This window comes from Cetorhinus maximus, chromosome 3 (assembly GCF_964194155.1).
Source record: "Cetorhinus maximus chromosome 3, sCetMax3.hap1.1, whole genome shotgun sequence".
Classification (NCBI taxonomy): domain Eukaryota; kingdom Metazoa; phylum Chordata; class Chondrichthyes; order Lamniformes; family Cetorhinidae; genus Cetorhinus; species Cetorhinus maximus.
The window spans coordinates 58999441-59011847 of record NC_135881.1 but is presented as its reverse complement, the minus strand read 5'-3'; the positions used below and the strand labels follow the sequence as shown (position 1 = coordinate 59011847).

At 45.2% G+C, this 12407-nt stretch overlaps 1 protein-coding gene across 3 annotated transcripts in view; it reads left to right on the top strand.

Moving 5' to 3' along the window:
- The window catches only part of adam22 (ADAM metallopeptidase domain 22), a 493639-nt gene that overhangs the window by 146604 nt on the left and 334628 nt on the right, over positions 1-12407 (top strand). For all 3 annotated transcript variants that reach the window (XR_013576156.1, XM_078538421.1, XM_078538420.1), the window contains exon 5: positions 1164-1246. Coding sequence is in view for 2 of the 3 variants with exons in the window: in XM_078538421.1 (XP_078394547.1) it covers positions 1164-1246 (83 nt within the window). In the remaining variant the exon portion in view is untranslated. The remainder of the gene's footprint in view (positions 1-1163; positions 1247-12407) is intronic.

Sequence of the window (12407 nt, the reverse complement as noted above, 5' to 3'; positions counted from 1 at the left end):
CGATAGCATTGGTATCTAATATCTTTCCCTATAACTCTCAGGAAAGTAGTCCTTTTGACTATGATGTGAGATTTTCTGCCTCAGTATATCTAATTATTATAAAAACAAAAAACTGCGGATGCTGGAAATCCAAAACAAAAACAGAAACAGAAATACCTGGAAAAACTCAGCAGGTCTGGCAGCATTGGCGGAGAAGAGCACAGTTGACGTTTCGAGTCCTCATGACCCTTCAACAGAACTAAGTAAAAATAGGAAAGGGGTGAAATATAAGCTGGTATGGGGGGTGGGGGGGGGGGCGGGGGGAGTGGGGGGTTGTTGGGACAAGCAGCCATTGATAGGAGGAGATAACCAAAAGATGTCACAGACAAAAGAACAAAGAGGTGTTGAAGGTGGTGATATTATCTAAAGGAATGTGCTAATTAAGAGTGGAGAGCAGGACAAGCAAGGTACAGATAGCTCTAGTGGGGGTGGGGTGAAATAAGACTAAAAAGGCATAAAAGGTATAGATAAACGATGGGTGGAAATACATTTAAAAATAGTGGAAATAGTTGGGAAAAGAAAAATCTATATAAATTATTGGAAAAAACAAAAAGGGGGAAGAAACGGAAAGCAGGTGGGGATGGATGAGAGAGAGTTCATGATCTGAAATTGTTGAACTCAATATTAAGTTCGGAAGGCTGTAAAGTGCCTAGTTGGAAGATGAGGTGCTGTTCCTCCAGTTTACGTTGAGCTTCACGAAGATAATATTAATATAATAATATAATATTCCTTTAGATAATATCACCACCTTCAACACCTCTTTGTTCTTTTGTCTGTGACATCTTTTGGTTATCTCCTCCTATCACTGGCTGTTTGTCCCAACAACGACCCCCCCCCCCCCCCCAAACCAGCTTATATTTCACCCCTTTCCTATTTTTATTTAGTTCTGTTGAAGGGTCATGAGGACTTGAAACGTCAACTATGCTCTTCTCCGCCGATGCTGCCAGACCTGCTGAGTTTTTCCAGGTATTTCTGTTTTTGTTTCTAATTATTATATATGTCAAACTGTAATATACATTAATCTGCGTAGATATAGCCTGAAAATCTAGTGTCAGTTCTGACGGTTTTCAATGAAATCTCCAAATGTACAGATGCATAATAACAATGATTCATTTTAATTACAGGTTGGAGAGCACTGTTATTACCATGGCAAAATCCAAGGAAATGCAGAATCCTCTGTGGCCCTTTCAACATGTTATGGCCTACAGTAAGTGACAAGACATTTAGAATTTTCATATTTAATGTTGATTTAAATTGCTTTGTTCTGGCCTCATCTTGGAATGCCTAGAAATTATTTTACAGAATCAGTTGGGTGTGGTTGCGGGGAGGTGGTCCATTTGAGAACCGTGTTGCTTATATCAAGGTTTTACTCATGGGGTAAGTGGGTGAGAGGGCTGGGGAGCTGTTCTGATTCTTGAATTCTACCCTGTGATTAATTGGGAGTTAAAGCTGTTGAAGTTATTTGAATTTATCCTTGCTTCTGTTTTCCTTAAGTATTTAGATAGGGGGAGGAAACTTGTTTGTGTAACACTGCTCAACTTACATTGATTACTTTGGGGTAGGCAGTGGATATTTCTAAGTAAAATGAGGCTGAGTTAATTACCCACTGATTCTTAGAAATTCTTCCTGAATGGAGCAAGCTTATGATAATCTTAATTAATTTAAACCCTCTTCATCTTTAAGACTCATGGGTGCCAATTAACATTTAGCCTATTTTAAGGACAGATAACAATTTCAAAACCACATCCAGCATTATTTCTAATGTCCACATTGAGCTAACATTTTGGAGAAACCGATCTAATCACTACGTCATAAAAATAACATCAATTTTCCTTTTCCTGCCTATCTTGTATATTACTTCAATGCGTGATGTTAAGTTACACATTTTGAAAAAGAAAAAAATGAGTAGAATTTGAACTTATGAGGGTTTTGTTGGTTTTACTATGGTCTAAACTCAGCAAGCAGGAGATTTATAAATTGGATGAAGGGAAAAGTGATCATATGCATGTTGAAGATCTTAAAATTCTCTTTTGACTAACATTAGCTAAAAATATTTTTATGTGATTTTATTGGAAATGTAAAGTAAAGCTGTGAATATTCTCATTACACAGCAATACAAAAGCAGTGTTGTTCTTACAAGTGATACATTACAAATGGTTCATTGTAAAGTTTTGGAGATTTAAAAATAACTGCTGCTGCACTAGTATTCATATTTAGGACACTACCACTGGGGATGGGAATGATGGAAGTGCTCTGTGATGACACAGCAGTTGGTAAAGAATGAGTTATTTAAAATCCCAGAGGGAAACTTTAAACAACTGTCATAACCTATATATTTAATTGGTATGTTTGAGATGCAGCTCTGAATTCTGGAATAAAATCCACCAGGCCTTGAGAGGTTTTTTAATATAAATTAAATCAAACATTTATTAATTTAACAACAAATTTAAACACATACACATGTCTACAAATTACTACCATAATAACTTTTAGACAAATCCCCAAATTAACCACTCCTAGGTAAATCTTCACCAAGGCAACAATTGATCATAGACTTAAACAGACACCAGGCAAAGCACATTTTATCTTACGAATTCAAAATGAGGTCCCATGCAGATAGTTGTAGGGCTAACAGGGAGCTTAGATATTACATGCCTCTGACCAACACACACAAAACGTATTTCTGTATATATCTAGCCTTCCCTTCGAATGCAAATTCTCATAGTATCACCAGGTCCTTTGAACTCCACCTCTTCTAACAGTAAAACCCCTTACATAGTACCAATTTTATTAGTAATATAAACATATTGCTTGGTGTCTCCTAGCTAGGTGCAAGATTTCACCCCCTGTCTTTGAATGTTTTATTCAACAAAATGCAAATGTACCCTCTATCTCACTGTTTAACATCTTAAAACTACTATACATCAAAGCACCCAACTAGCTGGCTTTAATCCAATCAAGACACACACACACACACCCACAGACACAGACCCTACTACAAGTCCAATTTAAAATAATTTCCAATAACATTATATACATTAATATCTTCATGACAGCTCCTTGAGGGGTAGCACCCTCATCCTCCTCCATGACATGTTCAGCCCATGCTTGGCATGCCTGATGCCTGCCGGAAGACACCAACTGGGGACGGCTGGCATCCACTCCAAGGATCTCTGCGCTGCTAGTCCCACTGACCAGTCCACGCTACCCAGTGTCTCATGGGTCCAGTAGATGTCAGTGCGCAGGTCTTGCACCCACTCAGAATGATGCTGCATGTGGCTATGGAGAAGCTTGTGTGTTCATAGCCCTGAGCCATGGTGGCATACATGAGCTGGACGGACTCCTCCAGCCTCTGGTTAAGACCTTGCGCTGCCTCAGGAAACTCTGACATACGGGAGCACGTCTCCTGCTGCAATTCAACTTAGAGCCTTCTTTCCTGTGGCTCCCGAGGCCCTGGACCTGTGCCCAGTCCACCATCTTCCAAGAGGGACTAATCACAGCTCCCTCTGCCTCTGACACCTTGCCCTGCACATTAGTGCAGTGATCACCAGCTTGTGCCACCATATCTAAATGTGCGTGAGGACTCGCTGAGGGGAGAATATTAGTGCTAGTGGACAGTGCGCTTGTAAGGTGTGATGGTGCTTCTTCTTCTTCCTTGTGTAGCTGAGGGCCCGCGGAGGAGGAGGAGTAGGGCCCGCTGGGTCGGATATCTACACCTGTGGGATACAGAAGAAGGGATAATGAGAGCTAGCCAAGGAGAATAGAGAGCTTTGCAATGTTGAGACTACCCAATGTTACTTAGTGCGCAACATGCTATTAGATGGCATGGAGTGCAGTATAACCCCTTAATGAACAATTTACCTTCTATAATCACCAGGTGCATCAGGAGCTCTGGTTTAATTTATGGGCCTGTCAGCATCCACTCCCACTATCCTGGCTATCTCCATTGATATCTCCTCCATGAGGATTATTCAATGTAGGAATGACACCCCTCCTCCAATTATGCATGCATTTCTCCTGCAATCAGCCATTGCTGTCCGTGTTCAGTGTCATCTTCCCTTATCCATTAGGAGATGTGTGTCTCAGTGATGACAGGTACTCAGCAGTGCTATGGCTGTGAGCCATTCTGAAGGGTCATTAAGTGCCCTGGGAGCACATCCTCCCATGTTCAGGAGCTACATGCACCCTAAGGCTCCTCAGGTGCTTTATCTAATGGAGGGCACAAGCTCTGAGACTTGTCCAGAGTGAGTGGAGATTTCACTCTCCTTGCCAGAATGTATGAAGTTGTTAAACCTTTCTCGGCACTGGATTCAAGTTCTCCTTGTCTCACTTTTGCCTCTCACTGTAACAGTAATCTGGAGCCAGGCCTGCTTGGCCTCAGCTGGTGGCCTCCTCCACCTAACCACTGGGAAAATCACCTGCCTACTCTTCCTCACAGCCTCCATCATGGGATTCAGGTCCACATCAATCAAGTGGGGTGCAGCCATGCATTGGGTGTTAGGCCTCCAGCTCTCTTCACCTTTCTTTGGATCAGTGGAAGGCACAATCCGCCATTCTCAACTTCAGGAGAACCAGCAGTCTCAGTGATGACTGCCATGGGAGTCGAAATGATACCCACACTTGATCTGACCCACCTTGTTCCCATCCCCTTTGGCTCTAATTGGACAATAAACCTGTCTCCAAATCAGTTAAGGGCTCACCCAGCGTGAACTTTACTCGTGACTTTAATCAGTTTCCCACCGAAGTGGGGTATCTGACCCGAAAACAATGCGGCCTCCGCGGCGAAAATCCAGCCCAAACTGATTGCAAGACTTTTTAGAGTTCATTTCCAGTGTGCCAGCTGCTGCAAAAATTATGAAACATAACAGTCTCAATAACTCATCTTGTGATTAAACATTTTGCTGTGACTTAGCAATCTGAAAATTACAGAAGCTTTATCTTGGTATAATATATTTATATTTTAAATCATTTTTTATGGTTAATTTTAACTATATTTTTACAAATTCAAAATGGGTAATTAATGAATTAACTGCAGTTAGGAATTGTAATCTTAAGTGTTTCTGTTCACTTTTTTTAAATGCACTATGTTAATTAGACAGCAAAGCTTGGGAAACTGGCTGGGAGATGTTACTGAATACATCATTGTGAGGGAGATGAATTAACATCAGTAGTTACATTGATTAACCCAGAGCACTTCACAAAGCTTGGCACTTCAGACACATTTGTTGATTCAGCTCCTTCACACTCTGGTACAATGTCTTGCCTAAGACAGTTCACTAAATGATGTAATCGCCAGTCATTCTTCCAATAAATGGGATCTATTCAGTGGCACAGTGTATAGGGAGAGCAGGTGTACAACTGGTGAAAGGAGATGGAGAGGAGATCCTGCAACAATTCCCTACCAAGATTCAATTTATCATTCTTCTGCACTTCGTGAACTCATGAATGAAATTGCAACTATATTTTAATGTAGGATTGTCCAACCTTTTCACCTGGGGGATAGGTGGGGGAGCATTTCAATTTATTTTCTCACTCAAGGGGCTGGTGAGCAAATTTTGGAGAGGCAAGGTTTGGCACAGCATTAAACATGAATTTTAAAACAAAAGAATGCTGAGGCATGAAAAGAAACAACTTGTTGAGCAAAAAAAAAAATGCCCAAGCAATAAACTGATAATTTAAAATAAGGATTAATAAATATAGATGACCATTAGAGTGTGAGTGTGTGGCCATTCGGCTCACTCCCAGTTCCAGGAGTTGGAATTTTCCGCCCCCATTGGAGTCGGGCGTCATGGTGGGTGTGAGCAAACAATATGGCGGGAAGGCCAAAGATCAGTTTCATGCCGTTGTGAAACCAGTTTGTGATCGTCTGCTCCACGCATCAATGGCGGGCTGCTTTTCCCACCGCCGGACATCGGGAATGTCATTTTAATACATCTGCATATCATTGTAAACCCTGCTCACAGGAATGATCGCCCCATGTCAAATTTACTGCCCACGTCAGCAGGGAAACGCACCGGCCCAGAACACGTCTTGACAAGTATGACATGCAGAAGTCGAGACTTAACGTTAGGGCCTTGCTCACATCGCGGACATCCGAGGAGCAGAAGATGCGGGAGCCCTGCAGCTACTGGTCCCTGGAGGAAGATATGCATCGCATGTTGGGTGGATTTATATGGACATAACTTTGCCACGAAGCAGCTCATGGAAGTTGGAAGGTGACCGTTTATGCTTGGGGTCTACTTCGAGACATCAGTGTCTTGGTCATGGTCTGCTATGGATAATCATCGCGGGGTTGGAGAGGAAGGTCCAGCTGTGAGTGGGAGAGGGAGTTCCTAGGTTTTACTGGGAGAGAAAGGTGTACTGGGGGGATGGTGGTGTTGAGATTGGGGGGGTGAAACAATAACAATGGTGTCGGGGCGGGGCAAGGTTTAGGGGGGCAAGAATGATGGTGTCGGGATGTTGAGGTTGGGAGGGAGAGGATGGTGTAACAGGGGAGAATGTGGCAAATAAGGAGGTAGGTATAAGGGGGGAGGAAGGTGTAGGGGAAGGAGTTCAGGTGGGCAGAACTTCGGCGGGGAGGAAGGAGTTTAGAGGGGTTTGGAGTTTGGGGGAGGAAGGAATTCGAAGGCGGGAAAGGAGTTCGGGGGAAGAAGGAGTTCAGGGGGAGGAATGAGTAAGGATGGAGGAAGGAGTAAGGGTGGAGGAGGAAGTAAGTGGGGGGGGCTGTCCAGCTGAATGTGCAAAGGAGAGGTCTGTGGATTGGATAACTGCCTCCTGGGGAGCAAAATAAGGATGGGTGTGGTAGGAGGGAATGGTGAGAATGAGAGGGCAGAGGGAGTCGATAGAGTGGGAGGGTGAGGGTGCGACGGTAGCAGTAGAAGGGATGGCGCAGGTGATTGGTGGGGACCCGGAGGCAGACAAAGACCCTGAGGGTGGGAAGGAAGAGGTTGGGGAGGTCAATGTGAATGGGGATGGGATTTTCGGGAAGATAGGGAATGTGCACATTCACCTGGACATCCTGGAAAGAAAAATGTTCTGGTTGGTAGGTGACAATGGGGGGGTGGAAGGTGATCCCAGAGGGTCAGCAGTGATGGGGGAAAGGAAATGGGTGACTGGGGGAGAGGAAAGGACAGGGGAGCTGAAGAAGAATGTTAAACACGCCATGCTTGCAAATCCGAATGTGAACGGAGACTCGTGGTGGGCTGGAACAAGTGCTGCATGGGAGTGCGATCAGTGGGTGAGCGGAGATGCAGATCACTCAGATGGAGAACTGAAAGAGAATCCCAGCAAGCAGCATTGAAAATGCTCGCAACGTTGAGATAAGTGTGATGGAGGAAGGCTTCGCTTGCATGGGAGAGTGCTTGCAGGAGGCTCCGAAAGACCCTGCCACATGCACACTTCTCCCTCCAGAACTACCTGTGCAGCTGAACTGCTAGTGGGGTGGGAGTTGGTGGGGATTGACAAAAGGGGACTCGCGAAGCCTGTAAGTAAAGTTGAAAGACACAATTACACATCATTGCTTGCAAGTGAATATATTTTCAGATTATAAATTGACAAACTGTGTTTACCCGTGCAACCATTTGTGATCAGAAATTCTTAACTTTTCTAGGCCTACCACTTCTTCTAGGTGTTGCCCTAACATTAGCAGCAGGGATGGAGACAGCCTACACAATGGTTGGCCCTGTTGCCTCTGATAACTTTGGCGTGTGTCCTCTGGGGAGCCAAGGCCTTGAGGGCCTGGCTTGCTTTGGCTGTCCTCCTGTGGGCCAGCTGTTCCCTCTGCGGTGACAGAGGATGACGTTAAGGTGGTCACAGGCAAGACCATAAGACATAGGAGCAGAAATTAGGCCATTCGGCCCATCGAGTCTGCTTCTCCATTCAATCATGGCTGATAAATTTCTCAACCCCATTCTCCCGCCTTCTCTCCGTAACCTTTGATCCCCTTACCAATCAAAAACCTATCTATCTCGGTCTTAAATACACTCAATGACCTGGTCTCCACAGCCTTCTGTGGCAATGAATTCCATAGATTCACCACTCTGGCTAAAGATGTTTCTCCTCATCTCTGTTCTGAATGGTCTTCCCTTTACTCTGAGGCTGTGCCCTCGGGTCCTAGTCTCTCCTATTAATGGAAACATCTTCCCCACGTCCACTCTATCCAGGCCTTTCAGTATTCTGTAAGTTTCAATCAGATCCCCCCTCATCCTTCTAAACTCCATCGAGTATAGACCCAGAGTCCTCAAATGTTCCTCATATGTTAAGCCCTTCATTCCTGGGATCGTTCTTGTGAACCTCCTCTGGACCCTCTCCAGGGCCAGAACATCCTTCCTGAGATAAGGGGCCCAAAATTGCTCACAATATTCTAAATGTGGTCTGACCAGAGCCTTATAAAGCCTCAGCAGCACATCCCTGCTTTTATATTCTAGTCCTCTCGAAATAAATGCCAACATTGCATTTGCCTTCCTAACTACCAACTCAACCTGCATGTTAACCTTAAGAGAATCCTGGACTAGGACTCCCAAGTCCCTTTGCACTCTAGATTTCTGAATTCTCTCCCCATTTAGAAAATAATCTATGCCTCTATTATTCCCACCAAAGTGCATGACCTCACACTTTCCCACGTTGTATTCCATCTGCCACTTGTTTGCCCATTCTCCTAACCTGTCCAAATCCTTCTGCAACCTCCCCGCCTCCTCAATACTACCTGTCCCTCCACCTATCTTTGTACCATCTGCAAACTTAGCCAGGATGCCCTCAGTTCCTTCATCTAGATCATAAATGTATAAAGTGAAAAGTTGTGGTCCCAACACTGACCCCTGCGGAACTCCACTAGTCACCGGCCGCCATTCTGAGAAAGGCACCCTTATCCCCACTCACTGCCTCCTGCCAGACAGCCAATCTTCTATTCATGCTAGTACCTTGCCTCGAACACCATGGGCTCTTATCTTTCTGAGCAGCCTCCTGTGCGGCACCTTGTCAAAGGCCTTCTGGAAGTCCAAGTAGATAACATCCATTGGCTCTCCTTTGTCTAACCTACTCGTTACCTCCTCAAAGAATTCTAGCAGATTTGTCAGACATGACCTCCCCTTGATGAAACCATGCTGACTTTGCCCTATTTTACCATGCACTTCCAAGTATTCTGAAATCTCATCCTTAATAATGGACTCTAAAATCTTACCAACGACCGAGGTCAGGCTAATGGGCCTGTAATTTCCCGTCTTTTGCCTCACTCCCTTCTTAAACAGGGGGGGGTTACATTAGCAATTTTCCAGTCCTCTGGGACCCTCCCTGACTCCAGTGATTCCTGAAAGATCACCACTAACACTCCACTATCTCTTCAGCTATCTCCTTCAGAGCTCTGGGGTATAATCCATCTGGTCCAGGTGATTTATCCACCTTCAGACCTTTCAGTTTTCCTAGCACCTTCTCCTTGGTAATGGCCACTATACTCACCTCTGCCCCCCGAATCTCTTGAACTTTGGGGATGTTACTCGTGTCTTCCACCGTGAAGACTGACGCAAAGTACCTATTCAGTTCCTCCACCATTTCTTTGTTCCCCACTACTACTTCTCCAGCGTCATTTTCCAGCAGCCCAATGTCCACTTTTGCCTCTCTCTTACACTTTATATATCTAAAAAAAACTCTTGCAGTCTTCTTTTATATTACTGGCTAGTTTACCCTCATATTTAATCTTCTCCCTCCTTATTTCGTTTTTAGTTGTCCTCAGTTGGTCTTTGTAGGCTTCCCAATCCCCTGGTTTTCCACTGCTCTTCGCCGCATTGTATGTTTTCTCTTTAGCTTTTATGCTGTCCCTGACTTCTCTTGTCAGCCATGGTTGCCTCTTCTTAGGGATGAATTCTTCTTCCTCGGGATGAATTTTTGCTCTGTCTCCCAAATTACTCCCAGAAACTCCTGCCATTGCTGTTCCACTGTCTTTCCTGCTGGGCTCACCTCCCAGTCAGTTCTGGCCAGCTCCTCCCTCATGCCTCTGTAGTTGCCTTTATTCAACTGTAATACTGTTAAATCTGATTCCAGCTTTTTCCTCTCAAATTGCAGGGTAAATTCTATCATATTATGGTCATTTCCTCCTAAGGGTTCCTTCACCTTAAGCTCCCTAATCAAATCTGCCTCATTACACATCACTAAATCTAGAATTGCCTGTTCCCTAGTGGGCTCCACCACAAGCTGCTCCAAAAAGCCGTCTCGTGGACATTCCACAAATTCCTTTTCTTGGGATCCACTACCAACCTGATTTTCCCAATCTACCTGCATATTGAAATCCCCCATGATCACTGTAACCTTGCCTTTCTTACACACCTTTACTATCTCCTGGTGTATCTTGTGCCCCACATCATGACTACTGTTCGGAGGCCTATACATAACTCCCATTATGGTTTTTTTACCTTTGCGGTTCCTCAACTCTGCCCACATAGATTCTACGTCTTCTGACCCTACGTCGTTTCTTGCTATCGATTTAATTTCATTTCTTACTAACAAAGCAACCCCACCCCCTCTGCCAACCTGCCTATCTTTTCGATAGGATGTATATCCTTGGATATTTAGCTCCCAGTCCTGATCCCCTTGCAGCCATGTCTCCGTGATGCCCACCACATCAAACCTGCCAATTTCACTCTGCGCCACAAGCTCATTTACCTTATTTCGTATACTGCGTGCATTCAGATACAACACCTTCAGTCCTGTATTTCCCGTCCCCTTTCTCATTGTTGTCCCTTGATCTGATGTGCTTGAAGTTAGATTCCTAGCCCTTTCCAAACACTCTATCCTATTTTGTGTTCTGGAGAATTTAATAGCCTCTCCTGGGCTCTCCTTTCTTTTCACTTTTTTCATAATTTTCCTTGAAGTTGAATCCACCCCCCCCACACGCTAACCTGCTACTTTGTTTCCCATTAGTCATACTTCTTGGAGGTTTACCCTTCCCTCCCCCCCCGACTTTCTAGTTTAAAGTCCTGTTGACAACCCTATTTACCCTTTTCGCTAGAACATTGGTCCCAGATTGGTTCAGGTGGAGACCGTCCCAACGGTACAGATCCCTCCTGTTTCATTACTGATGCCAGTGCCCCATGAAATGGAACCCCTCTTTCCCGCACCACTCCTTTAGCCACGTGTTTACTTCCCTTATTCTCGCGTCCCTATGCCAATTTGCACGTGGCTCGGGTAGTAATCCAGAGATTATAAACCTTGAGGACCTGTTCTTTAATTTAGTTCCTAGTTCCTTATAATCCCCAAACAGGTCCTCTTTCCTAGTCTTACCTATGTTATTTGTCCCGACGTGGACCACAACAACTGGATCCTCCCCCTCCCTCTCCAATATCCTTTCAAGCCGGTCAGAGATGTCCCTCACCCTGGCACTGGGCAGGCAACATACCATGCGGGACTCTTGATCCTGCTTACAAAGGATGCTGTCAATTCCCCTAATTATAGAATCCCCTACAACTACCACTTGTCTTTTTGCTCCCCCCTCTTGAATGGCCTCCTGCGCCACGGTGCCGTGGTCAGCTGGCTCATCATCCCTACAGCCCTGTTCCTCATCCACACAGGGAGCAAGTACCTCGTACCTGTTGGACAAGGTCAAGAGCTGAGGCTCCTCTGTTCCTGAACATAGGATCCCTCTACCTGCCTCACTTGCAGTCACACCCTGCTGACCCTGACCACTGACCGAACGTGAGGTACTTAATCTACCGGGTGTGACCGCCTCCTGAATCAAAGCGTCCAGGTAACTCTCCCCCTCCCGGATGTGCCGCAATGTCCGGAGCTCGGACTCCAGCTCATCAATTCTGAGCCGGAGTTCCTCCAGCAACCAACACTTGCTGCAGATGTGGTCACTGCGGCTCGCAATGGGATCTGCCAGCTCCCACATCATACAGCTACAGCACATCACCTGCCCAGCCATCTCGACTTAGTTAATTAATTTAGTAATTCGGTTTGCAGTGTTTTTTTTTCAAATTTGGTGCAGATTTCCTACCAACCAATCAGGTCACAGCTTTCCTGTGATGTCACTTTTTCAGTTTTGGCTTCCGTTACTCTGTGCTCCGAGGTCACCGCTCCGGTGCTCCTCCCTCCGAGTCTGCTCCCAGGATTTACTCACCAATCAGCTGCTTTTTCTTTAAAATCCACTTTCAGAAGAATGTCCCTCGTAGGTCTGGTGCACTCCTGAAGGCACTACCTCTTCCTCTCGCTCTTTTTTAGGTTTGAGGAGGAGGGAGGGGTGGAAACACTACAGCAATGTAATGTTTGGGGCTATTCCGTTCTTTGACAGTGGGTCCTCCTCGATTCCCTCCTGAGTCACAGTGGCTGCGGTGACTTCTCCCAGAATGCTTCAGTCACTTCTCACCAGCGCCCTCTGTTGG